The sequence below is a fragment of the Macaca nemestrina genome, chromosome 18 (genome assembly GCF_043159975.1).
Source record: "Macaca nemestrina isolate mMacNem1 chromosome 18, mMacNem.hap1, whole genome shotgun sequence".
In the NCBI taxonomy this organism is placed as follows: domain Eukaryota; kingdom Metazoa; phylum Chordata; class Mammalia; order Primates; family Cercopithecidae; genus Macaca; species Macaca nemestrina.
The window spans coordinates 5,263,581-5,290,053 of NC_092142.1; the positions used below are offsets into that span (position 1 = coordinate 5,263,581).

Sequence of the window (26,473 nt, forward strand, 5' to 3'; positions counted from 1 at the left end):
GGGATCTTGGCCAGTTCTAACAGATCCCTTTGGAAGCATGATCTGAAGTACACATAGTATTCCTGATGAGGCACAGTACAGTTTCACATCAAGGTGGAATCATGCATGATTTTGTACTCAAAGCCTTTTTGGTAAAAAGAGAATACCTGGCTGACATCCTTTAGGAACTTCCAACTCTCATATTCCTTTCTTTTCAAACATACACACACGCTCTCTCTCTCTCTCTCTCTGTGTCTCATAGTGAGAGTCTCCATCTCTCTGTTTTCCATACTTAAAGGCATCCTGGCCCAATGTCTGCTAATACCTGCTGTATGGCAAGCCACATTCTACACAAGTGATACTACTTTTCCTTCCTAACCATGAGGTAGGGGGTATCATCCCCTTATGTGGAGGACACAGAGGCTCAGAAAGGTGAAATAGCTTGCCCAGATCAGGGAGCAAGGTGGAACTGGTACCTGAATGCACATTAGGCCGGTAACCAATCCAGAGCTCTTTCCCCCAAAGTAATCTGCTGTCAGCAGCCAATCTGGAGATCTTACCTTAATAGAAAAACACATTAACCCACCCCAGCACTGATCACTAAGGAAGTGTTCCTCCTTTAGAGAAGTACTGTACATCTTTCCCCTTCATTTCCTTTCTCTAAGTTCACTGTCTACCCAAAAAAGATAACACTAGTACCACAGTGACTTCATTTTTATAGTTTTTTAAAATGTCTAACTCTATCCAAGGAGTTTAAAAGGTTAAAAATATTGCATTTAGCAGTTGCTTTGTATCCCACTTGTTTACAACCATTCAAAGAACCTTAGTCAGTTAGAAATTATATCATCACCACCACCACTATAAGGCTATTTTTGTCTTCAGCAAGCACATCACCACTGGCTTCACCTGTTTGCCTGGTTAAGCTCTGAAATTAACTCAACTCCAATTTTCTGTGTCCTATTTCTAGCACTTGTTATAAACAAGGATCACAGCTCATTAATCTAGCCTTTTAGCATTAAAAAATATATATATATATGGCCGGGCGCGGTGTCTCAAGCCTGTAATCCCAGCACTTTGGGAGGCCGAGACGGGCGGATCACAAGGTCAGGAGATCGAGACCATCCTGGCTAACACGGTGAAACCCCGTCTCTACTAAAAATACAAAAAACTAGCCGGGCGAGGTGGCGGGCGCCTGTAGTCCCAGCTACTCGGGAGGCTGAGGCCGGAGAATGGCGTGAACCCGGGAGGCGGAGCTTGCAGTGAGCTGAGATCCGGCCACTGCACTCCAACCTGGGCGGCAGAGCGAGACTCCGCCTCAAAAAAAAAAAAAAAAAAAAAAAAAAAAATATATATATATATATATATATATACACACACAGACACACACACACATTGGGGCTCGGCACTGTAGCTCACGCCCGTAATCCCAGTACTTTGGGAGGCCACAGCGGGAGGATCACTTGAGCCCAGGAGTTTGAGACCAGCCTGGGAAAGACGGTGAGAACCTGTCTCTCCAAAAAAAAAAAAAAAAAAGTAAAAAATGTAGCAGGGCATAGTGGTGCACACCGGTGGTCCCAGCTACTCGGACTGCTGAGGCGGGAGGACTGCCTTAGCCTGGGAAGTCAAGGATGCAGTGAGCCATGTCTGTGCTACTGCACTCCAGCCTGTCTCAAAAAAAACAAAAACCAAAAACAACAAACAAACAAAAAAATAAGGAAACAATAGCTTTCAGGCTAGGCTCCCTGTAATGAGACTGAGTTCCCATTTTTGTTTCAGACTTGTGTAATTATTTGTTTAGCTAATGAAGTTTGAGCCAACCATACTGCCTCTGTTATTCCTAAGCACAACTTACCTCAGGCAGGGAGCCTCTCCCTTTCCATAACACCCAGCTGAATGCCAATTGTTCACAGCATCTCCACTGCCTGAAATGCCCCTACAGTCCTCGTCCATCCGATTCTACGTATCTTCCAGAGCTGGATTCAAATCCCATCTCTTCAGTCAGTCTTCTTGGATCTCATGGCTCTCCACTCATCTCTCCCTCTTCTAGAATTCTTTTGCTTTTTGAGACAGGGTCTAGCTCTGTCACCCAGACTGGAGTGCAATGTTGTGATCATGGCTCACTGCAGTTTTGACCTCCTGGGCTCAAGCAATCCTCCTGCCTTAGCCTTCTGCATACATGGGACTACACTAGTGTGCCACCATGCCTGGCTATTAAAAAAGAAAAAAAAACATTTTTTTTTTTTTTTTAAGCAGAGACAAGGTCTTGCTATGTTGCCCAGGCTGGTCTCCAGCTCCTGGGCTCTAGCAATCCTCCTGTCTTGGCCTCCCAAAGTGCTGGGATTACAGGCATGAGCCACTGTGCCCAGCCTAGAATAAATAATTATCTGCCATCATTCATTCTGCACATAATCTTTTTTTTTTTTTTTTTTTTGAGACGGAGTCTCGCTCTGTCACCCATGCTGGAGTGCAGTGTCCCGATCCATCTCTGCTTCCTGGGTTCAAGTGATTCTCGAGCCTCAGCCTCCCAAGTAGCTGGGATTACAGGCACACACCACCACTCCTAGCTAATTTTTGTCTTCTCTGTAGAAAAGGGGTTTTGCTATGTTGGCCAGGATGGTCTCGAACTCATGATCTCCAGTGATCCACCCACCTTAGCCTCCCAAAGTACTGGGATTACAGGCCTGAGGCACCATGCCCGGCCAAATCTTCTTTTTTAAATCCATGGAATTATAAGAACATTCCCTCTTCCAGAAGCTCTGGCTCCACAGCTTCAGGCCAGCGATCTCCTTGAAATACTGCCACCACAGGCTGCTAAGCTGGCTTGTGATAGAGAACTGGGGCTGGCTACATCTGTAAATATGAAACCAGGAAGAGCACTCTGACATATAAACTCCTGGATGAGTGAAGAATACTGTTTATAATATGTTGCTTTCTAAGAAGAAATACTTTAACCATCAGAATTAAATTTACCAGAGAAGCCAGAGACTTTTCTTTAAGTCTAATACTGTATTTTCCTGTAAGAATAACAGAAATACAACTACTTAAAGAAATCAAATGGTCTGGGCATGGTGGCTCTCGCCTATAATCCCAGAACTTTGGGAGGCCGGGGGTCGGGGGGGCAGATGACTTGAGGTCAGGCAGGAGTTTGAGACCAGCCTGGCCAATGTGGTGAAACACTGTCTCTACTAAAAATACAAAAAAATTAGCCAGGCGTGGTGGTGTGCGCCTGTAGTCCCAGCTACTCGGGAGGCTTAGGCACGAGAATTGCTTGAACCCGAGAGGTGGAGGTTGCAGTGAGCTGAGATCACGCCATTCCACTCCAGCCTGGGTGACAAAGTGAAACTCCATCTCAAAAAAAAAGGTCAAACCATCTAGCTAGACCCAGGTAAGCAACTTGACATAGTGATGAGAAAGCTAAACAAATCACTAGTAACTCAAGTTAATACACGTTCTTCCTCTCACTGCAACATGCTATATGGTCAAAGAGTCTCAGATTAATGGTCCTGGTTTCCCCAACTTAGGACAGATCCAGCAAAAAGACCTACTATAATAATGCCAGAACAAATCACTTAGTTTTACAAATGAGAACAGGATTGAACAATTACTTTCATTAAGGTAAATACAATTTTAGTTTTCATTGTATACCTCATGCATGAACCACAATGATATATAGCATTAAAAGAGAACTGAACATGGCTTTTATAAAAATAACTGCCAGCTGGGCGTGGTGGTTCATGCCTATAATCCAGCACTTTGGGAGGCCAAGGCAGGTGGATTGCTTGAGTCCAGGAGTTCCACATCATCCTGGGCAACACGGTAAAACCCCCTCTACAAAAAATCAGCTGGGCATGGTGGTGCACACTTGTGGTCCCAGCTATTCGGGAGGCTGAGGTGAGAGGACTGCTTGAGTTGGGGAGGCAGAGGTTGTGCTGAGCTGAGACTGTGCCTCTGTACTCCAGGTTGGGTGACAGAGTAAGTCCCTGTCTCAAAAACAAACAAAAAGGAACTGCCTTTGGAGTTGGGTAAAGAAACATGTGAGAAACTACTTCGATGTGATTATTACATTTAGAAGGTAAATGAACTTAGCTCTTGCCTGACTTAGTTATAGGCCTAGGACAGTTGTCTAGGGCAATTTCTGCAAGAAACTGCACCTTTATTTAGGTATGAAGCCAGAATGAGATGCCAGTATTATACATTATAAGAAGACTGAACTAAGGATCCTTAGAATATTTTCAAAGCAGCTCAGACTCCAGGTAACACAGAAAGAAAGGTAAAGGGAGACTCCTGGTGAATACTACTCACTGATCTTCTGTTCCAAAAAATTTCACAAAGAAGCATTTCTTTCCACGAGGTTTCTTCAAGTCCTTTGGTGGATTAACAATCTGGAGGATAAAAGGGGGAAAAAGGTTGGCTGGCAACGCGCAGCCCACTCTCTAGTGGCTCCACATTGCTCTACACAGCTCTATGTTGGGAAGAAAAAAGTAAATTAAAATGACTTACAAATAAATGTATTTATATACAAAACAGAACCCAAGGCCTAGTACTTGTCTAAATCTCCCATTTTTCTAGAGATTTGTGGAAATGTGTAGATATTCTACAAGTTCCCAATATTTAACATGTAGCACAGTGCTCAGCAGACACAATATCCCTTTCACTGTAGAGGCCCTGTTTTACAAGCAGTTAAAACTAAGATCAACAACATCTCCTGCCCCCCACCAACCTGCCCCACCCCAATGTGACCCCATCATTACTGAAAAAAAGCAGAGGACACTCTTTGAAATACTTCCTGTGCAGGAAGAGTTGAGACAGGACATAGTGAAAACAAAGGACAACTGAGGCACAGAAAACACCATATTGCAAAGAGACCATCTAAAGACACTTCCTGGGCTCCAAGCAAGAATATAAAAACACATTTGGAAAGCAATGATGGATCACCTCATGCAAAATCTGGAATGCCAACTTCTGCAAAGAGGCACTGGAGTAGCACATATGGTAACATGGAAAGAAGATTTAAACTTAGTTGGGACAAAAATACTTTGGCTTTTCACTAACCTACATTTAGACTTCTCTTCCTGGATAATTTATATTTTCTTCTCCTTTTGTTACATTCAAGCATAAAGCTAAATTCAGATTAGAATTATTTCCGGGGTTAAAAAAGAAACTTCATAAACCTTCTCTAAATCAAGAAATAAGCGTTTAGAGCAGATTTAATGATCTGGAATATACTGCATTGCCTTTTAAAAAATAACTGATACTAGGAGAAAAAAAATTCTAAGTGCCATCTGAATGGGCCCAGTTTAACTCAATACTAGAAACTGAGAGGAATGCATCTTACATTCTCCACCTCCTCAAACCCAACTTCAGATATCTTCCTTTAGTAGCAAGACACTCACCTTTCCTGGCCAAGGAGGATACCGGCCGAGTTTCCCCCTAGAGAAAAAACACAGAGTTAACACTCGACCTGGAAAAGTCAGCCTATCTCCTTCAACCCACTCAGTACGCAATTTATTTTCCTAAATCTCTGCTGGCATCCTCAAGTGGCGGAACAAAAGCTTCCACAGCTGGGCCCAAGACCCTCAGAAGCAAAATGCAAAATTGTATACTTATGTACACAACGTGTAACCATTCTTCTGTTGACAAGGAATACAAAACAACACAACTGTCATAAGTCACTTGTCTGGAGCTTCTTAATGACGGGGGTGGGAGGACAACTTCCTCTGTAAACACAGACTTTCCCTCCCTAAGTCTGGTTTAATTCAACAGGAGACCTGCCTGGCTTTGACAAATGCTAATGGAAGCCTTCCTCTGGGTGGAGAAACAAGCTATGCAGCTCGAGGGAGGCGGCGACAATCAGCCTTGGTTCGGGCAGTTGTCTGGGACAGAGAAGCAGAACGCGGGAGGCACCCAAGCCTGCACTGGTCACTGCCAAGCCATTGGTTGTAAAGAACTACCCCGCCGTTTCTTCGCGGGGCAACGCCAGAAGTCCGGTTTAGACAATCCCGGATGAGCCGCCCGCACAGGTCGGCTGCATCGCAACCTGGGCTTTAACCGAATGGCACCGGCGAGATGGACTCGCAGGTCCGGTCCCCGGCGCTTCTGCTTTCTGGGAAGCCCCAGCAAGACCCCGGGAACAAGTCGTCCAAGGAAGCCTCGCGGCACTGGCGGGTCCTTTCACAGGGGCCGCCAGTAGCTGGGCCCCGAGTGCAGAACCCTCCCGGGCGGCCTCGGGGATCAAAGCCGGTGCCCGCCGTGGCCACCCTCGGCCTCGGTCCCCCGGGACTGGACTGCCCCTTCCGCCCGGCGCCGCTCGGAAGCGCCGGCACCTTCTCTTCCCCTCTCTCCGCGACCTGGAGCGCACAGAAAGACAGCTCCGGGGCCGGCAGCGAACCCCGCACCCTGGCGGGCAGCTCCCCGGCGCGTCTCGGTTGGCCCGGCCGCCCGGACTCACCACACCAAGTCGCCGAGCCGCAGACTCACAGCCGCCATCTTACCACCCAACCACCGTCGACGCACGGGCCGCCGGGAACAAGCAGGTCGCCTCGGCGCCGCCCATTGGAGTGGGTTCGACCACGTGATGGGGGCCGGCTGTCATCGGCCACGCCGCTGCTCCGACGTCACCGCGCCTGTCGGGGATCATTGGCTGGCCGAGCGGCACGTGACGCGAGCGCCGCGGTCTCCGCGCGCCGGAGCGCAGAGACTCCCGGCTCTTTCCCCCTCCCTCCGGCTCGTGACAACGAAGCGTCCGCGGTCTGAGGCGGCGGCGGCGGCGGCGACGGTGCGACCGGCTGAGCGCGAGAGGGAGCCGGCCTCGCGGCCTGCCCCGCCCCCGGGCCTTGGACTCCGCGCTCCTCCCCTCTCGGCGCTTCCGTTGCGGCCGTTGGTCCTGCGCGGGCCCCGGGGCCATTCCCGAGCCCGAGGCGCTGGTCGGCCCCGTCGCTGCGCCCGTGAGCTCCCGTGACGGAGCTCAGCGCGGCCTGGAACTCAGCTTCCGCCGGGTCTGGGCTCCGGCGCCCGGCTACTCCTCTTGGCCGCAGACCGGGAGGCCCTGGTGTCCGCGCCCGTCTGCTCCTGCCGCCCGTGTTCTTTGGAGCGCTCCTCCCGACGGCCGCTTTCGGAGGCGCCGTCTGAGCGCGTGGTCCCGCGCCGCAAGTTCTCCCGGGGCGCCCGGAGGCTGCTCCCCCGACCCCTTGGTGTCCTCAGAGTGGCTGTACGGACGTCGAGTTGGCATTTCTTCGCTTCCTCCTGGGCCGGCGCGCGGCGCGGCACACCAGGCTCCCCTGGGCGCGGGGACCCGGTCATGGGCCGAGGCGCGGGCCGCCCGCCCGCAGGGAGCCACGGCTCGGGAGCCGACCGCTAGCTGCGCCGCCGCCCGGGGACCGGCATGAGGACCGCCGCGGGGGGACGTCTGCGGCCCGCGTCGGCTCTGGGGACAAAGGTGCGTGTCTTTGTCGGGTCCGGGCTCTCCCGTTAGCCTTGCCGTAGTTTGGCACTTCTGAAAAAGTTGTGACAACAGGAAGACAGATGCCGGGCGTAGTTTGGACACTTGAAAACTGAACCATGAAGTGGGAAGTGTTAGCTGCGGTTGAGCGCAGCGCCGGCCCAAACTTCAGCAGACCAGGTAGAAACACAGTTTTGCAAAAGATCCCAGACCTGATCACAGACTCCACAGTGTCAAGGAATGACTTAGACTCGGTGTCGGGCTCTTGTTGAGTTCCAGCCTGCTGGAAAAGGTGGCGGGTCCCCACGCGTTTCCCCAAGGCATTTTGGTGGTTAGAGGTTTCGGTTGCAAGTCGGTGTTTACCGTACTGGGTCGTCCCGCAGCCTGATTTTTTTTGGGAGATCAGTTTCCCTGAAGTACCAAGAATTAACTTCATGAACTGTCATTTTACTGTGTATGTATTTTTAAGACAAAATGATTTTGAAAGCGTATTTGAGATACTAGGGAATAATTTGATAAAAATAACATGTTCCTGTTTAAAAATTCTTACTTTGTAAGGAATTGAAGGATGTTTTAATAACTTAATTAAAAATATGAATCTTGGCTGGGCATGGTGGCATAAGCCTGTAATACCAGCGTTTTGGGAGGACGAGGCGGGCGGACCACCTGAGATCAGCAGTTCAGAGACCAGCCTCGCCAACACGGTCAATCCCGTCTCTACTAAAAATACAAAATTAGCCGGGCGTGGTGGTACATGTCTGTAGTCCCAGCTACTCGGAAGGCTGAGACAGGAGAATCGCTTAAGCCGGGAAGCGGAGGTTGCAGTGAGCTCAGATTATGTCACTGCACTCCAGCCTGGCGACAGAGCGAGACTTGTCCCCCCACGAAAAAAAAATATCTTTAATCAACATTGCACCAAAACCTAGAGGCATTCCCGTTAACGTCAGAAACATGGTACATTTCTGCCACTATTAGATAATATGAATGTATTGCCTAATATCCTGAAAGTTCTAGCCAGTGCAATAAGACAGGAAACAAAAATAAGAAATGCAATTTTTGGAAAAGGGAAGACAGAATTCTTATTTCCATGGATGATAGGTCTGCCTCTTTTGGGGGAAAAAAAAAGCCATTAAAATAAGAATTCAGGAAGGGTACTCATTATAAGTTGGAATACACAATTTAGTTTTTCTGTTTCATCAATAACCAGTTTGAAAATATAATGTTTAAAAGGATATATATGCATGGTAAGAAAAAACATAAAATTCCTGAGAATAATCAACGGACAAGGAAGGCTAGTATTTTCTCAGTAACACCAACTGAGGTTTTTAAAGGGGGATCTTGGTTTTTTTTTTTTTTTTTGAGACGGAGTTTCACTCTTGTCGCTCAGGCTGGAGTGCAGTGGCAGGATCACAGCTTACTGCAGCCTCGACCTTCCCAGGCTCAAGCCATCCTGCCACCTCAGCCTTCTTAGTAGCTGAGACTACAGGGGTGTGCCACTATACCTGGCAAAGTTTTTTTTTTTTTTTTTTTTTTTTTTTTGAGACGGAGTCTTGCTCTTTCGCCCAGGCTGGAGTGCAGTGGTGCAATCTCGGCTCACTGCAACCTCTGCCTTCCGGGTTCACGCCATTCTCCTGCCTCAGCCTCCCGAGTAGCTGGGACTACAGGCGCCCGCCACCATGCCTAGCTAAGTTTTTTGTATTTTTAGTAGAGACGGAGTTTCACTGTGTTAGCCAGGATAGTCTCAATTTCCTGACCTTGTGATCCGCCCGCCTCGGCCTCCCAAAGTGCTGGGATTACAGGTATGAGCCACTGCACCTGGCCTACCTGGCTAATTTTTAAAAAATTTTTTGTAGAGAGGAAGTCTCACCATGTTGCCCTGGCTGGTCTTAAACTCCTAGGCTCCAGCGATCATCCTGCCTTAGCCTCCCAAAGTGCTGGAATTTTGGGAAGTGAGCCACTGCACCTAGCCTTGAGAGGGGTGGTTCTATGTGTATAATTCTGCACTTAAAATAGTGTTCAACTCATTAAAGTTGAATATTTATTAATAATTACTACTATTTGAGACACAGTCTTACTGTTACCCAGGGTTGAGTACAGTGGCACAGTCAGCGCACGCTTCAGCCTTGATCTCCCTGGCTGGAGGGATCTTCCCACCTTAGCCTCCTGAGGAGCTGGGATCACGTGTGCACGCCACCACACCCAGCTGGTTTTTGTATTTCTTGTAGAGATGGTCTCACTGTGTTGCCCAGGCTGGTCTTGAACTCCTGGGCTCAAGCAGTCCTCCCACCTTGACTTCCCAAAGTGTTGAGATTACAGGCGTGAGCCACTGTGTTGGGCTAAAGTTGAGTATTTAAAAACTTGGCTATTTTTTTTTTTTTTTTTTTTTTGAGACAGAGTCTCGCTTTGTCGCCCAGGCTGGAGTGCAGTGGCCGGATCTCAGCTCACTGCAAGCTCCGCCTCCCGGGTTTACGCCATTCTCCTGCCTCAGCCTCCCGAGTAGCTGGGACTACAGGCGCCCACCACCTCGCCCGGCTAGTTTTTTTTTTGTATTTTTAGTAGAGACGGGGTTTCACCATATTAGCCAGGATGGTCTCGATCTCCTGACCTCGTGATCCGCCCGTCTCGGCCTCCCAAAGTGCTGGGATTACAGGCTTGAGCCACCGCGCCCGGCCAACTTGGCTATTTTTAAGCCTTTTAAGTATTACTCACAAATCTTGTTTTATTTACAAATATAAGAACATTTATTTTAAAAAAAACTTGATCTTTGACAAAGGTTCAATTCAGGCATCAGTTTAACAGATTAAATTCCCAACTCTTTTTACAAAGTTAATTAAATCACGAAGTTAATTAAATTATCTTAAATGTTTTAAACTGCACTTAAAGCTTTATATTTCTGATTCAAATACTTCAAACTTCTAAAGAGATGAACTTAGTAGTAAAATCTTTGGGAGGCCAAGGTTGACAAATTGCTTGTGTCCAGGCAATTGAGACCAACCTGGGCAACATGACAAAACCCTGTCTCTACTTAAGATAGAAAAAAAAAAAAAAAAAAAAAAGCCTGGCGCGGTGGTGAGTGCCTGTAGTCCCAGCTACTTGGGAGACTGGGATAGGAGAATCACCTGGGTCCGGGAAGTTGAGGCTGCAGTGAGCTCTCATGGTGCCACTGCACTCCAGCCTGGGCAACAGGAGTGAGGCAGCTGTCTCAAAAAAAAAAAAAAAAAAAAAAAAAAAAAAACTAAACTAAAATCTTTCCAAGGACTTAGGCAACTCTTGTAAGTCTAATAAACACGTCAATGTAAGTCAGTTTTTTTTTTTTTTTTTTTTTTTTTGAGACGGAGTCTTGTTCTGTTGCCCAGGCTGGACTGCAGTGGCCGGATCTCAGCTCACTGCAAGCTCTGCCTCCCGGGTTTACGCCATTCTCCTGCCTCAGCCTCCCGAGCAGCTGGGACTACAGGCGCCCGCCACCTCGCCCGGCTAGATTTTTGTATTTTTTAGTAGAGACGGGGTTTCACCGTGTTAGCCAGGATGGTCTCGATCTCCTGACCTCGTGATCCGCCAGTCTCGGCCTCCCAAAGTGCTGGGTTTACAGGCTTGAGCCACCGCGCCCGGCCAAGTCAGTTTTTTTAAACATTCAAACATGTTTGAACTTAATTATGTTTTCTTAAGCATTTTGAATTATGGTTGTAAATCGAACATACCATTGTTTAAGGTATCGGATTCTCTTACATGTTTCAAGTGGCTTAGTAACAGCAGAACATTATAGTGATTATAAAACAACGCAAAATCTAAGTGTTAATAGATTACAGGTTTGACTCACTTTATCCTGTAGTCCTATTTTTTACCTTCTTGGACTTGGAGAGTCACTTAAGCAACTGAAAGGAGCAGTTTTGCCATCTAGGATTGAAGCTGCAGTCTCTCAGACTTGGACTGAGATAAGGTTATGTGTTTACTGCCTGGACAAGGAGAGTAGGACCTGGTTGCCACTTCCAGGATGACCTTCCTACATCCCATTGGTTAACCTGCTGATTCCCTTCTTATAGTGAGACAGTTCCGGTTCTGTCGGTGGGGGAATCTGTAAACCTTCAGCTGGGATTTATTTCCACACCCCAGTGCATCACAGATATCCTGAGGGCCTTGGAGGTTTCTTTTAGGGAAATCTCCTTTAACATCTTAGTACACGTTGGGAGATGGTCTTTTGCACCACCAACCTGTTTTACTGCTAATCGTTTTGCTGCCTGATTAGAATTATTTTAACTCTTCATTTGCAGATATTTTGTTCCCTTATCTCATGTTATGTTGCAATTTTATGATCATAATTTGACAAATGAGTATTGGATATATACAAATACGTTTACATGTATATGGATATATGCTAATTTTCCTGAATTAACTCAGGTTTGTGATTCATTTACAACCAAAATACAGTGAGTTTTTTGGAAACCTGCCAAAATAATACATAGGCTGGAATGGCAAAGTATTATTTATAAAGGAGGATAATAAACATGAGCTTATGCAATATTAAAATTTATCATAAAACTTTTCAAAACAGTGCAATACTGGTTAAAGAATCTCTAATACCATATTAAGATACAGATGGACTTCAGAAACAGGCCTTAGATACCTGCGATGTTGCTTTGCAATATATGCCAAATCAGCACAGGAAGGAAGGATTGTTTAGTGATTGATACTGGAAGAAACCAAGTTATAGCCTATCCTCATACTTTATAGCATAGCAAATTCATCTGGGGTTAATGAAGTAAATGTGAAAAAATATCTATAAATGACCATGTAGGCTGGGCTCAGTGGCTCACACCCGTGATTCCATCACTTTGGGAGGCCAAGGCAGGAGGATCGCCTGAGCCCAGGAGTTCAAAACCAGTCTGGACAACATGGCAAAACAAAAAATACAAAAATTAGCATGCCTATAGTTCCAGCTCCTAGGGAGGCTGAGGTAGGAGGATCGCTTTAGCCTGGGGGGTTGAGTTGCAGTGAGCTGAGATTGAGTCACTTTATTCCAGTCTGGGCAACAGAGTGAGACTTTGTCTCAAAAAACAAACCTATATACACAAGTTCTTCTGTAAGATCTGGTTGGAGATGAGCATTCTAGGCATACAGGAAATGGGAGGAGTCTCAAAGGAAAAGAGCCTAGTTTTGACTGCATACGAAGTTATCATTTCCTTGGAAGGAGAGTTGCTTGAGGTTGTGAACTTAAGACCAGCCTGGGCAACATAGTGGGTCAGCATCTCTACAAAAAATAGAAAAAATTAGCCAGCCGTGGTGGTGTATACCTGTAGTCCCAGCTACTCCAGAGGTTGAAGTGATGAGAGGTTTGCTTGAGCCTGGGAGGTTGTGGCTATGATCGGGCCACTGCTCTCCAGCTTGGATATAACAGTGGGACCCTATCTCAGAAAAAAAAAGTTAACATTTTTTTCATCATACCTCACTCTAATCAACATTAAACAACAAATAACAAAACAAGAAAAAGCAGTTATAAGAGATATGACAGGTGTTGTGTATCTATAATATGTAATAATTTATGTATAGTATCAAGAGCTCTTACAAGTCAGTAAGAAAGTCGCAGTTTATTCAACCATTCCCTGATTGATTGTCATTTGATTGTCATTTTGGTTGCTTCCATCATTTTTCTTGTATAAACAAGGCGGCAATAAATATCTCTATTTATTGGTATGGTAGAAAGTTCACACTAGAATATGAACTCTTTTAAAAAGCAGGACACAAAATTATATATGAAGTAAGCAGAAAACATGTATGGCATGTATTAGCGTATTCATATTCTGTGAACATTTGGAATTCTGTATTCAAAATCTATTTTGACCATTCCCTAGTGATTTTGAAGGTCTTTGGCATGTGATAATTTATTTTGCCAAGGCCAGTATTTGGGTGTGAGAGTGGTGCACAGGGCAGGAGTGTGTAACTTTGTTAGGAAGTGAGCCTAGCCACACCCTCCTGAGTCACTGGTTCTTTATTATCCTGGGGTAGGCAGTATCTTTTGTTTAGCTGGTAAAAGCTTTGTCCCTGTGAAGATTGGCTCCCAATGATAGGAAACTGCTGGTGATGAAAATAAAGAGTCCTTAAAGGTTATTCTCAGCCAGAAAAAATAAGTGTTAGACAAATTAAGTGGAAAACAATTAATATTTTAGTAGTCTTTACAATGTGGAGGTCTAAGGCTCTGTTAGCATGCGTTCTTTTAGGTCGAGGATCTAGGATATAGATACATAGAAAAAAAGAAGTGTGCTAAGCAGTGACTGTCTCTGAATGATTATGAAAAAATTTTAGGATGAGTATTTAAGCAGGAAAAAGCAATAAATGACAAAGTATAACAGTGGAGTTTTCTTGACAATGAAATTCTCTTAAACTTAAATCTCTTTAATTAGACAGGTAAACTATTTTATCATCTTCGTTTGACCTGGCCCTTCTTTTCAATGTTAACAGAAGCCATGCAGTGACACCCGCTAAGACTTGTTGGTAGCCATGTCGGAGCCCCACAGGGTCCAGTTCACCTCTCTCCCAGGTTCCCTGAATCCTGCATTTTTGAAGAAGTCCCGGAAGGAGGAGGCTGGGGGAGCAGAACAGCATCAGGACTGTGAGCCGGCCGCAGCAGCTGTTCGGATTACACTCACCCTCTTTGAACCAGATCACAAACGCTGCCCAGAGTTCTTCTACCCAGAGCTGGTGAAGAATATCCGAGGGAAGGTAAAAGGCCTTCAGCCTGGAGACAAGGTACACCCCTTTGTTCCCAGAGGCGCTGCAGGTTTAATGCACAGGGGTCAGTGCGTGCATGTGGGGCTTCCATAGTGGGGAAGCAAGATTTACTGAGGTTTTGGCTGCTCAAAGATCCTGTCACTCACTCAAGGCAAGCACAAGGTTTGCTTCTCTTACCTCTGTGCGCAAAGGGAGAGGCCAATTTGAATTATAACTAATTAACATAAATTTTAAAAACAGTGCATTTTTCTCTGTCAAGGTTGTAAACGTTATGTGTAAATGAAACCAGTCCCTGACAGTTCCAGTGTTAGAATTTCATGCTGGACATTTTTCTCTTCCAAGAGAGTCTTGCTGTCTACCTAGTATAGGGGCCGACAAGAAAACACGTAGACTGCTTTTTGTTGTTGTTTTTTTCTTGTTTTTTTGACTGAGTCTTGCCCTGTCGCCCAGGCTGGAGTGCAGTGGCGCGATCTCGGCTCACTGTAACCTCCACCTCCTGGGTTCAAGTGATTCTTCTGCCTCAACCTCCTGAGTAGCTGGGATTACAGGTGCACGCCACCATACCCAGCTAATTTCTGTATTTTTGGTGGAGATGGCATTTCACTGTGTTGGCCAGGCTGGTCTCAAACTGCTGTTCTCAAGTGATCTGCCTGCCTTGGCCTCCCAAAGTGCTGAGATTACAAACATGAGCCACTGCACCTAGCCACAACTTGATGGATTTTCATGAACTCACTGCACCCATGTAATCTGCATGTAGGTCACAACATATATTTATCATGACCCCAGAAACCCTCCTTCTGCCCTGCCAGAAGACTATCCCAATACTAATGGGCAACCACTGCCCTGATTTCTAACAGCTTAGATCAGCTTAGATTTGTGGAGGTTTTTTTGTTTGTTTGTTTGTTTTTTGAGGCGGAGTCTCGCTCTGTCGCCCAGGCTGGAGTGCAGTGGCGTGATCTTGGCTCACTGCAACCTCTGCCGCCTGTGTTCACACCATTCTCCTGCCTCAGCCTCCCGAGTAGCTGGGACAGCAGGCGTCCACCACCATGCCCGGCTAATTTTTTTGTGTGTTTAGTAGAGACGGCGTTTCAACGTGTTAGCCAGGATGGTCTCGACCTCCTGACCTTGTGAAAATCCACCCACGTTGGCCTCCCAAAGTGCCGGGATTACAGGCATGAGCCAAGGGTCTGACCTCTCTCTTTTTTTTTTTTTTTCTCTTTTTTGAGACCAAGTCTTACCCTGTCACCCAGGCTGCAGTGCGGTGGTGCAATCTTGGCTCACTGCAACTTTTGCCTCCCAAGTTCAAGTGGTTCTCCTATCTTAGCCTCCCAAGTAGCTGGGATTACAGGTGCCAGCCATCACATCTGGCTAATTTTTTTTTTTTTTTTGTATTTTTAGCAGAGACGGGGTTTCACCATGTTGGTGGCCAGGCTGGTCTTGAGAACTCCTGACCTCAAGTGATCTACCCACCTCTGCCTCTCAAAGTGTTGGGATTACAGGCGTGAGCCACGGCACCCGGCTGTGTTTTTGTATTGTATGTAGATAGAATCATATGGTATTTGAGTACTGCCTAGGTGAAAAGCATTTTTAAGCACCTATGTCTCCCTTTGCACTATGCTAGGCTCTGAGGAAAAGGTAAGTAGGCCCCACACTGGCAGCATTCTAGTCTCTAGAGTGGCTCTTGGTGAAATGGGGATGAGGCTGATAATTGGCTCACAGCTGTCTGAGCGTGGAATGAGATCATGTTGTGAAGTGTCTTTTTTTTTTTTTTGAGACGGAGTCTTGCTCTGCCGCCCAGGCTGGAGTGCAGTGGCCAGATCTCAGCTCACCGCAAGCTCCACCTCCCGGGTTTACGCCATTCTCCTGCCTCAGCCTCCCGAGTAGCTGGGACTACAGGCGCCCGCCACCTTGCCCGGCTAGTTTTTTGTATTTTTTAGTAGAGACGGGGTTTCACCATGTTAGCCAGGATGGTCTCGATCTCCTGACCTTGTGGTCCGCCCGTCTTGGCCTCCCAAAGTGCTGGGTTTACAGGCTTGAGCCACTGCGCCCGGCCCTATGTTGTGAAGTTTCTAGCATTATGCCTCAGTGCCAAGTGATCAGTCGGTCTTATTCACAGGTGTGCTGTTTGGAGGGTATTTTTGGTTAGAAGGATTAACCTTTTTTTCCTGAGATTAAAAAATGTATTTTCTTGGCCTGGCATAGTGGCTCACACCTGTAATCCCAGCACTTTGGGAGTCAGAGACATGAAGATCACTTGACCACAGGAGTTCAAGACTAGCCTGGGCAACATAGTGAAACTCCATCTCTGCAAAATAATGTAGAAATTAGCTGGGCATGATGGCGCATGCCTGAAGTTCCAGCTACTCAGAAAGCTGAGGTGGCTGAGGTGGGAGGATTGTTTGAGCCTGAGAGGTCAAGGTTGCAGTGAGCCGTGATCACACTACTGCACTGGGTGAAAGCAAGACCCTGTCTTAAAAAAAAAAAAAACAAAAAAAAACAAAAAAAACATGGCTAGAAGGCCTGGCGCAGCATCCCAACACTTTGGGAGGCTAAGGCGGTCTGATCACTTGAGGTCAGGTGTTCGAGACCAGCCTGGCCAACATGGTGAAACCCCATCTCTACTAAAAATACAAAAATTAGCCGGATGTGGTAGTACACGCATGTAATGCTAGCTACTTGGGAGGCTGAGGCAGGAGAATTGCTTGAACCCAGGGGCTGGAGGTTTTAGTGAGCCGAGATCATGCCACTGCACTCCAGCCTGGGTGACAGAGCAAGACTCTGTCTCCAAAAAAAAAAAAAAAAAAAAAAGCCGGGAGTGGTGGGACGCACCTGTAATCCCAGCTCTGGGGAGGCTGACGCGTGAGAATCACTTGAACCCAGGAGGCGGGTTTTGCAACGAGCTGAGATCGCGCCACTGTACTCCAGCCTGGGTGATGGTGAGACTCCATCTTCCCCCACCAAAAAAAACCAAACCAAAAAAAAAATGTTTCCTTGATTGAGGTCTGATTGCCTGATTGCCAGAATCGAGGCCAATGAGTCTGTACCAGGGGTCAGCCTGTTGGATGAGGGCCACTGGGCAGGATGAGAAAAAGTAATTTCAAATCCCTTTATAATTCCTGTTTCAGTAAAATGGTATCTTTTTCGTTTAGAGGAAGAGACAGTAGCAGGGGTTGGTTAACCAAATCAGTGTTTATTTGTGGGTTGAAACCAAATCAGTAGGTCAACTGAAATGAGAACTCCAGTGCTCTGATTGCACGTTTTTGGGGGCTCCAAATGCCCTTCTCCATTGCAGACAAATGCATGGAGGATACACAGAGAACTTTGGATCCAATTCAGAGGATTCAGTCCTGGACTTCGGGTTCAGGGAACTCCTAAGTCGCCGTGGGTCTACTCTGCAGTGTTAAAAGTACAATGAAATCGGACACATTCGTGCAGCATTCTTTTAGTGTATATTTCTTAATAGTATGAAGGCACTGTGCTAGATTCAGAGGACTGTAGAAAGGTAGAGAAAACACTGTACCACACTCAAACGTGTAGGTTTAGGAGAATGGTACCACCACAGGTAACAGAAATTACAATACGGTCATTGTTTAAGTCTGGTACAACACAGGCCCTGGAGGTCTTGGAAAGAAGAGAGCTTATATCCTGATTAGTATTTGGACAGAGCTGGACCTTCCATCATACAGTCAGGAAATAGTAGTTATTGGAAGACTGCTGTTGGCAAGGCATTGAGTAGTATACATGGAATCCAGTGCTCCTCAAGGTTGGTGGGATTTCTTACTGTTACATAACCACTCAAGTTATATGTGATCATCCTAGAAAAATTAGAAGATCCAGATAAGTGTGTTTGAAAGACTCCCCATTTGTGGTATGTTCATTAGATGTATGCTCTATAAAATCCCATTGTGTGTGTACACCACAAATCATTTAACTGATCCTTTGCGGGTAGTATTTCAGTAGGCAGAGATGGAAGGGTGAGATAAGAAAGTTTGTTTGAAACAGGCATACAGTCTTTAATGTTTTCTCTCTACCTGGAAGTCTTTTTTTTTTTTTTTTTGAGACGGAGTCTCGCTGTGTCGCCCGGGCTGGAGTGCAGTGGCCGGATCTCAGCTCATTGCAAGCTCCGCCTCCCAAGTTTACGCCGTTCTCCTGCCTCAGCCTCCCGAGTAGCTGGGACTACAGGCGCCCGCCAACTCACTCGGCTAGTTTTTTGTATTTTTTAGTAGCGACGGGGTTTCACCATGTTAGCCAGGATGGTCTCGATCTCCTGACCTCGTGATCCGCCCGTCTCGGCCTCCCAAAGTGCTGGGATTACAGGCTTGAGCCACCGCGCCCGGCCTACCTTGAAGTCTTAAACATTTTTGGTACAGGAGTCTTGTTAAGGTTCCTGGCTTCTGGCTGGGTGTGGTGGCTGTCACCTGTAATCTCAGCACTTTGAGAGGCTGAGATGGGCAGATCATTTGAGCCCAAGAGCTTGAGACCAGCCTCGGCAACATGATGAAACCCTCTCTCTACAAAAGACTTAAAGAAAAAATGAGCTAGGCCTAGTGTTGCATGCCTGTGGTCCCAGCTATGCAAGAGGCTGAGGCAGGAGGATCACCCTAGCCTGGGGAGGTTGAGGCTACAGTGAGTCATGATTGTGCCACTGCACTGCAGCTTGAGTGACGGAGTGAGACTATATCTCAAAACAAAAAAAAAATTTTTTTTTTTAGATTCCTTGCTCAAGAACCTTAAGGCTTATCTCTGGAAAATTTGCTTGATGAGAAAAGAATAAGCTTATAAAATGGAAATAAGCCTTGGAAGCCTGAGTTTAACTTTGGTAGCACCGAGAGAAGTGCAATTTCAGACCTTTCTAAACAGTGTGGCAGAACGGCTCTCAAGAACTTGTACCACATTCAGTGGGATTTTCACGTTTTTGAGCCATTGACTCTTTTGGAAGTCAATGGACTCTTTCTTAGAATGTTTTTAAATGCATGAAGAAAATTTTAGAGTTACGAAGGAAGTCCGCTGTATTGAACGTGGTTGTGTAGCGATTGAGCATCTCCTTCTAAAGGCCCTTTGCTGTCTTTGAGCCCTGTAGCCCCTCCTGCTGTGGTGGATAATTGTAGGCATTCAGTCAAGTTTTATTAACCTACGTGAATGGAAATTTTACTTTCTTAATTAAGATAAACTTTGATGAGATAGTAGCATGTTTTATACCTTGCCTTTTTCTGAAAAACATTGTTTTGATATAGGTATTGAGTAGTCAGTGGAGTTTCTACGAATAAGAACATGGGACTATTTTGTGACTTATTTTTTATGGAACAATCTCTTTACAGAAGAAAGATCTGTCAGATCCTTTCAATGACGAAGAAAAGGAAAGGCATAAAGTGGAGGCCCTTGCCCGGAAATTTGAAGAAAAATACGTAAGATTTCTCTCTTGAGCAACAAAACAACCTCATTGGGTGGGAGAGGTTTCCATACATTTCTGTATTCCTTTTAGTGGATTATCATGTAATAAACACTGATGTGGACATAAGCATTAAGCTTGGAGAGAACAGAAGCAGTTATTAAACCTAATGCATTAAGATACAGAAAACGGGCATGGCAGAGCTAGAGTGAGGAGCTAACTGGACAAATAACCGAGAAGGGCCTGTGATCGTCTTAGAAGAAATGTTTTGGTACGAAGCATAAGAAACCATTTAGTTCATTTTTCTGTCCTAGGACATTTTATACAGATACAAATCTGCCCTATGTTAAAAGGTTTTCAGGAAAGGAGATTTTGGGGTTTGTGTATGTGAGAGAGTGACCTTTCTAGTTAGTGCTTTTCCTCTTTGAGTCATAGCTGATGAAGTTCAAGGCCACAGTTAATTCTGTGTATTTATCAAAAAGCATGTAATCTGTTGCTTTTACATTTTAGGGTGGAAAGAAACGTAGAAAAGACCGAATACAGGACTTGATCGATATGGGGTATGGTTATGATGAATCCGATTCCTTCATCGATAACTCTGAGGCGGTAAGTAGTTACTGAAAATGCCGTGTCAGACCCACTGTGCCATAGCTCCTCCTCATACTGGCCAGGAAGCTGGGGGTGGGGTCACAGCGGCCATGCCCTCTTCCCAGCATGAGGCAGTAGCAGCGCTGATGAGAGACAAAGTGACATTCTTGATCCGCGCCTTAGTTCCCTCTTCAGAAAATGTTGACCAGAAGGATGTTTTAGCATGCTCTTGGAAGTGTCAGAGGAACATACTCACATCTCTCTCGAGACCTGCTTTGCACCTTCGGACTACAGAAGCAGAACTTGGAGCTGACAGTTTGTTTCACCCTTTCAGTATGATGAGCTTGTTCCTGCTTCTTTGACTACGAAGTATGGAGGATTTTACATTAACTCGGGAACCCTGCAGTTTAGACAAGCATCAGAGTCTGAGGATGACTTCATTAAAGAAAAGAAGAAAAAGTCTCCAAAGGTTAGAATGTGCTTGCTTTTGGATTTTAGAAATGCTTTTTGATGTGACCCTATCAGATGAGTAGGTGACTCGTCAGAATACGTGGTGCTTGGCCGGCTCAGGAGGACGGTGGAAAGGCAGAGCCGTGCCAGGTCGATGGTTCACCTCATACACATGTGCCCTGATGAGGACACATGCCTGTGGGGGCTCTGTGCAGCACTTGGTCATCGTGTCCACCTCACATGACATCCCAGCAGGCTCAGCAGGGATCGTTTCTGGAGGTGGCCTAAGGGTGGGAAGGGTGTGGAGTGAGGAAATGTGTACCACCCTTGCTGACCCTCTTCTGTGGACGTGTAGAGGACTTCAGTTCCCAGGGCTGCCACCCCACTGAAAACCAGTCAGCCTTAGGATCAGTGTGTTTAAAAACCTGTGTACCACTGCCTATGTGTTTAAAACAAGAGGTAGGGCCCACTTGTAACTTTCAAACTAGAAAGGTTTCAGGCTCCAGAATGGTCACTTTTGTCTCAGCCCTGGGTGTTTCCAGGAGACACCGTCGGTGGGAATGCTGTGGGTTTGTGGTCCAGGGACCAATCTGAGAGCTTTTGTTCATGAAGGAAATGAGACAGGTCTCAGGATGTGCCCTGGGCGGAGCAAGGCCAGTGCCGTGTAGTGCACTTGCTCCCTGAGTTAGGGAGCCGTGTAACTGTGCCTTGTCTTTAATTCTCAGAAGCGGAAGTTGAAGGAAGGTGGTGAGAAGATAAAGAAGAAGAAAAAAGATGACACTTATGACAAGGAGAAGAAATCGAAAAAGTCCAAGTTTTCCAAAGCCGGGTGAGAGGCAGCAGCTTCTTTGCTAGGATAAAGCCTGAACTGTTAGGGCAGGACGACTGGGAGCTGACTCACCTCCTCCCCACAGCTTCGGAAGAGGCAGCAGGGCCTAGCCTTCCTGTCCTCCTGCACGCCTCCCGCAGTGCCATTCTGGGCATACACGCTCACCTCTCTGTGTGTCAGATAGTTCCACTGTCAGTGTTGGCAGCTATTCTTGTCACTGTGTGACTGCTGATGTTTCTCGTTCTCCGGGACGCTCCTCTCTGCCCCAGTTCTCCTTCTGTCTCTGCTGTTTTCCCTTGTCGTCTGTGGTCCTGCTTCCTTCTCCTCACTTGGTCTCACCCCAGCTGCTCTTCAAGTTGCTGCTGTTCTCTGCTGCTCCTGCTTTCTCCCTGTAAATACTTTTCTTGCTCTCCCTGCCCCTTTTTGCAACCTTTTATTTCAGCCTGGCAGTGGTTTCTAAAAACCCGTCGGAAATTTAGCATATGTGACACTGTGTTGCTAACCTGTATTAACTCTCAAGCTTTGGTCTCAGCAAGAACGAGCTCCATATGCCAAGAGGAGGGAGGAGGAATGACAGGGTGGACTGTGACAGGTTCTCCTGGAGACCATGGCCCTGGGAGCAGGGGTGAAGGCCTCTGGAGTTCCCTTTGGCAGTGTCCTGTAGTCTGAGTGACCAGTTTCCCTCTTGCTTGCAGCTTCACAGCCCTCAATGCCAGTAAGGAGAAGAAGAAGAAGAAATATTCTGGGGCTTTAAGCGTTAAAGAGATGCTAAAGAAATTTCAGAAGGAGAAAGAGGCTCAGAAAAAAAGGGAGGAGGAGCATAAGCCTGTTGCGGTCCCATCAGCGGAAGCTCAGGGCCTGCGAGAACTGGAGGGTGCCTCTGACCCCTTGCTCTCACTCTTTGGCTCCACTTCTGACAACGACTTGCTCCAGGCGGCCACTGCCATGGACTCGCTGACGGATTTGGACTTGGAGCATCTGCTCAGTGAGTCTCCAGAAGGAAGCCCCTTCCGTGATATGGATGATGGAAGTGATTCCCTTGGGGTGGGATTGGACCAGGAATTCAGGCAGCCCTCTTCTCTCCCCGAAGGCCTGCCAGCACCCCTGGAGAAGCGCGTTAAGGAGCTGGCTCAGGTATGGTGACACAGTGCGGCTGGGCTTTCCTGGAAGCAGTTTGGGCAGATTGCCGTTGGTTCTGCACTGCGTGAAGCTCGCCCAGAGAAACCTTAGTGAGTTGGCAGTTAAGGTGTCAGCTTTTTCCAAACTCTCTTCTCATTCTGAGGGAGAAAACAGTGCAAGCCTTGCCCGTCAGGCATCATTTTAGGCCATTCTTCATTTCTTCATTTCTGGAAAGTTTGCTTTCTTCTGGGGAGATGGTTGTCTTTCTGTTTTCTGTCAGATTATTCTGTTTTCTGTCAGTTTTCCACTCGGCATCTTTTCTTTCATGTGATAGATGGATGATGTTGGCAACAGGCAGCTGAGGCAGAGATTCATCTTAGAATTCTTCCGAAGGTTTTGCAAATTCACAAAAGTTTGCAAACATATGAATTGCACATAGAGTATATGCTTCGTTGCCACTAGGTTTCAGTTGCTCCTTTGCATTGTGTATCTAGAGTTAGGTAGTGATTACGGGAATGCTTCCAATGTGATGAATGAAAAGTAACTTAATTTTAATTGCCGTCCATGCCCCGTTAAAACCCACCATTGGCGGGGCACGGTGACTCACACCTGTAATCCCAGCACTTTGGGAGGCCGAGGCAGGTGGATCACCTGAGGTCAGGAGTTCGAGACCAGCCTGGCCAACATGGTGAAACCCTCTTTCTACTAAAAATACAAAAATTTAGCTGGGCAGGGTGGCGCATACCATAATCCTAGCTACTTGAAAGGCTGAGGCAGGAGAATCACTTGAATCCAGGAGGCGGAGGTTGTGGTGAGTGGAGATGGCGCCAGTGCACTCCAGCCTGGGCCACAGAGCGAGACTCTGTTAAAAAACAAACCAACCACCATCACCACCTTTAGGATATAGCAGCTCTTGCTGTTTTCCTCCAGTGATTGGGAATTGATCCCTAAGCTCTGAGAATTGTCTGTTCAAGTAACATATTTCTTAACTGTAAACCTGGCATGGATCATTAGTTGTAGTATCATTTACCTTTAAGTTAAAATAACATTTTATCTTAAGCATCAGGACTTGTGATGCAGCTCTGGTGGCACTCATAATCTACAGCTGTAGGTTTTAAACCAGCAGTTCTTACAGTATTTTAGAAGCATTGTTACGTATAGTATCCTTTGTGTTTTAGGGCAGGGTAAATTGTCAGCCACTGCTAAAATGATTTTCTCACTTCCAAAAACTATTTGAACGCCGTATATAAAGCAAATAAAGTATCTGTTCCAATCTCTATCTCATCTTTGTCAGCTTGTGTTCAGCATTGGAAATTCAAGTATTGTATTTGAATGTAATGATTTAAATGAATTGTGCCATGTTGGGGTTTGGAGTATCCCTTAAGTATGACCTTGAGGTGGAAGTAGCTGAATCTGAACTTGGTGTGTTTGAGCCTAGTGTCCTATATTTGCTCTCAGAATTCATGTTAAACAAACATTATATCTTGCTCTTTTTAATCCTCTGGTTTGTAATCAAATTGTTTCATAGTCTCTGAAAGTCTTGTTAAATCATTTAAGGTCTATGTGATGATAGCTGCTCATTAGAGAAAAGTCAAAACCAAATTCTTGGCTGTGTCCCCACTCATGCCATAGGTTGTGTTCTAGTGTGAAGACTTGCTGTTTCACTTTCTTGGGAAAGATAGGGACAGATTTAGTGTCAACAAAATGATACAACCGGAAAAAGCATGGGGCTCTGGTGCAAGAAAGCGGAACTGAGTAAACACCTTGTTAGGCAACCTGCCCTGCCTCAGTGATTGCCAAGTGTCGGTTAGCTCTTGGGCATAACAAACACATGGTTCAGGATCCCATAGTCAAGGTGGGCCTGGGGCCTGGTGGGGAGCTGGTGACCAGGAGAGGCTGATGTTCTGGTTTGAAAATATGATATTCAAATGTGAAGTTGATATTCGAGTCTTCGCATTGCCCTTCTCCTGTAACAGCTTTAAGAAACTTTGAAAATGGGGTGGCAAGTGTGTAGAAATGATCCATCCGGCCAATATAAAAACAATTTCTAGTTGGATATTCTTTTCTAGCCTCTGTGTATGTGTTTGTTTTTTTTTTTTTTTGAGACGGAGTCTCGCTCTGCCGCCCAGGCTGGAGTGCAGTGGCCGGATCTCAGCTCACTGCAAGCTCCGCCTCCTGGGTTCACGCCATTCTCCTGCCTCAGCCTCCCGAGTAGTTGGGACTACAGTATGTGTTTTTATGCAACTGTAATTATAGTTGTGAATAACTGTTTCCTGCCTTTTTATATAATATTGTAAAACCCTCATCACTTTTCATGGTTGCATTAAAAAGGTGGCTTATTTTAGAAAATTGCTGAATGCTACTCCGAAGGGTCCTCAGGTGCACTGTTCTGACCAGGGCCCTGTTCTCGGGGCATTTGGAGGCCCCACATGTGTGTGCAAATGCTCTGGACCCCTGACCCCGCTGAGAATCTGCTGGGAAACATAGTCTTCCCAGGGAAATAATGCACTGGGATGATAATAATGCACAAATTGCTTATGATTCCAAAAGCCACACGTGATTATTTGGATCCTTAATAATGAGTCTATCCTAGATCTTGAAATGGATATCACATTTTTAAAATTTAAAGTAAACCTGCTGTATGTAACTGGAACATTAGCAGTGTTACGTATTTCTCACTTTATTTTTCATACCCCTAATTTTTCCCTCCTTTTCCCTTTATTATAAGATTGGTTAGACTTTACGTCTTGGCCCTAGATGGCACACAAATCAGTTTCTATCACTGTCTACAAAACACCCCCCCAAAATTGGCCTTATCATAGCAGTTGGTTTCTCCTGAGTCTGGGCCCATGCTCATGGCTGCATTCAGCTGGCAGGTTGGCCAGGTGCTGGCAGGGCTTTTCTTTCCTGGCCTTTCATCCTGCCTTCTTCAGGGCATGGTGGTCTCAGGGCAACATCTCAAGAGGGGAAAGGTGGAAGCCGCAGGACTCTTGAGAGCTAGCCTTAGAGGCTATGTGTATCACACGACTTCCACCACACTTTTGGTCATAAGAAATCACAAGAGCCGCCCAGATCCAAGGATTAGGGAGCTAGGGTGCACCTCTTAAGGAGGAGGATTTCTTTGATCCTGGTTTGTTGCTGCTGCTGTTCCGTTTTGTTTTTTTTGAGACAGAGTCTCACTCCGTCACCCAGGCTGGAGTGCAGTGGTGTGATCTCGACTCACTGCAACCTCCACCTCTGCCTTCTGGGTTGAAGTGCTTGTTGTACCTCAGCCTCCTGAGTAGCTGGGATAACAGGCGTGAGCCACCGTGCCTGGCCTGTGTTCCTGTTTTGTATCTGCCACAATACATAGCAGATTCTCATCCCATGTGTAGTGATCCCTTAGGGGAAGAAACTCTTTCTGGGAAGTGAAAATTAGATATATCTTTTAAGTAAATATGGTACTTAAAACTTTGAAAAATATCTTTGAAAACTTGTGTATGTTAAAGAGGCCCTCTGAGAAGGAACCTTGGTACTGCCTCTGCCATCTTCACTACATTCTCTCATTAGCCCGTTTTTTGTTACTGATTTGTATTGTACATTTGTATAGGCCCCAGGGAATCCAGTGATTTGATGGCCTTACCCTGCCTCTCTTAATATGCATTGATGGTGTCTTTTGTCTTGGTTGTTGGCCAGTATAGGTGCTGACAAAGCTCAGGTTTGATGTTCCTTTGGGTTATTGTCTTGAGGTAGTTTGACAGCTCTTCAGCCTCAGGCTGTACAAATAACCCAGATCTGTTTTGATTCTCTTTAGTCAAGCATAACATAGAGACAATACTAAGAGCAGGAATGAAAGAGACCCTATGTCACCCATTTTACTCTGCCCTCCTGTAGAATTAGAGCCCCTCGTCACAAGAAGTCCAGGGAGAGATGGATCCAAAGAGAATAAGGTGGGGGGGGGGGGGGGAGAAAACCAAAA

The 26,473-nt window shown here is 46.2% G+C and overlaps 2 protein-coding genes across 13 annotated transcripts in view; one reads left to right on the plus strand and one right to left on the minus strand.

Annotated features, from left to right (window-relative positions):
- Positions 1–6,565, minus strand: part of LOC105467829 (glyoxylate reductase 1 homolog) — a 47,725-nt gene extending 41,160 nt beyond the window's left edge. For 3 of the 8 annotated variants that reach the window (XR_011616280.1, XM_011717557.3, XM_071084078.1), the window contains exons 1-3: positions 6,428–6,562; positions 5,373–5,409; positions 4,282–4,361 (exon numbers count right to left, since the gene is read on the minus strand). Coding sequence is in view for 6 of the 8 variants with exons in the window: in XM_011717557.3 (XP_011715859.3) it covers positions 4,282–4,361; positions 5,373–5,409; positions 6,428–6,465 (155 nt within the window). In the remaining 2 variants the exon portion in view is untranslated. Of the gene's footprint in view, positions 1–4,281; positions 4,362–5,372; positions 5,410–6,427 lie in introns of all 8 variants that reach the window. The other 5 variants (XM_071084080.1, XM_071084079.1, XR_011616279.1 and 2 more) reach the window with 4 other exon arrangements.
- A 115-nt stretch (positions 6,566–6,680) lies between these two features.
- LOC105467828 (ubinuclein 1) overlaps positions 6,681–26,473 on the plus strand; it is a 37,301-nt gene continuing 17,508 nt past the window's right edge. For 2 of the 5 annotated variants that reach the window (XM_011717553.3, XM_011717555.3), the window contains exons 1-7: positions 7,443–7,597; positions 13,871–14,158; positions 19,459–19,545; positions 20,040–20,135; positions 20,452–20,586; positions 21,293–21,396; positions 22,092–22,530. In XM_011717553.3, coding sequence (XP_011715855.2) covers positions 13,910–14,158; positions 19,459–19,545; positions 20,040–20,135; positions 20,452–20,586; positions 21,293–21,396; positions 22,092–22,530 — 1,110 coding nt within the window. In that variant the 5' untranslated portion in view covers positions 7,443–7,597; positions 13,871–13,909. Of the gene's footprint in view, positions 7,415–7,442; positions 7,872–13,870; positions 14,159–19,458; positions 19,546–20,039; positions 20,136–20,451; positions 20,587–21,292; positions 21,397–22,091; positions 22,531–26,473 lie in introns of those variants that run through there. The other 3 variants (XM_011717551.3, XM_011717554.3, XM_011717552.3) reach the window with 2 other exon arrangements.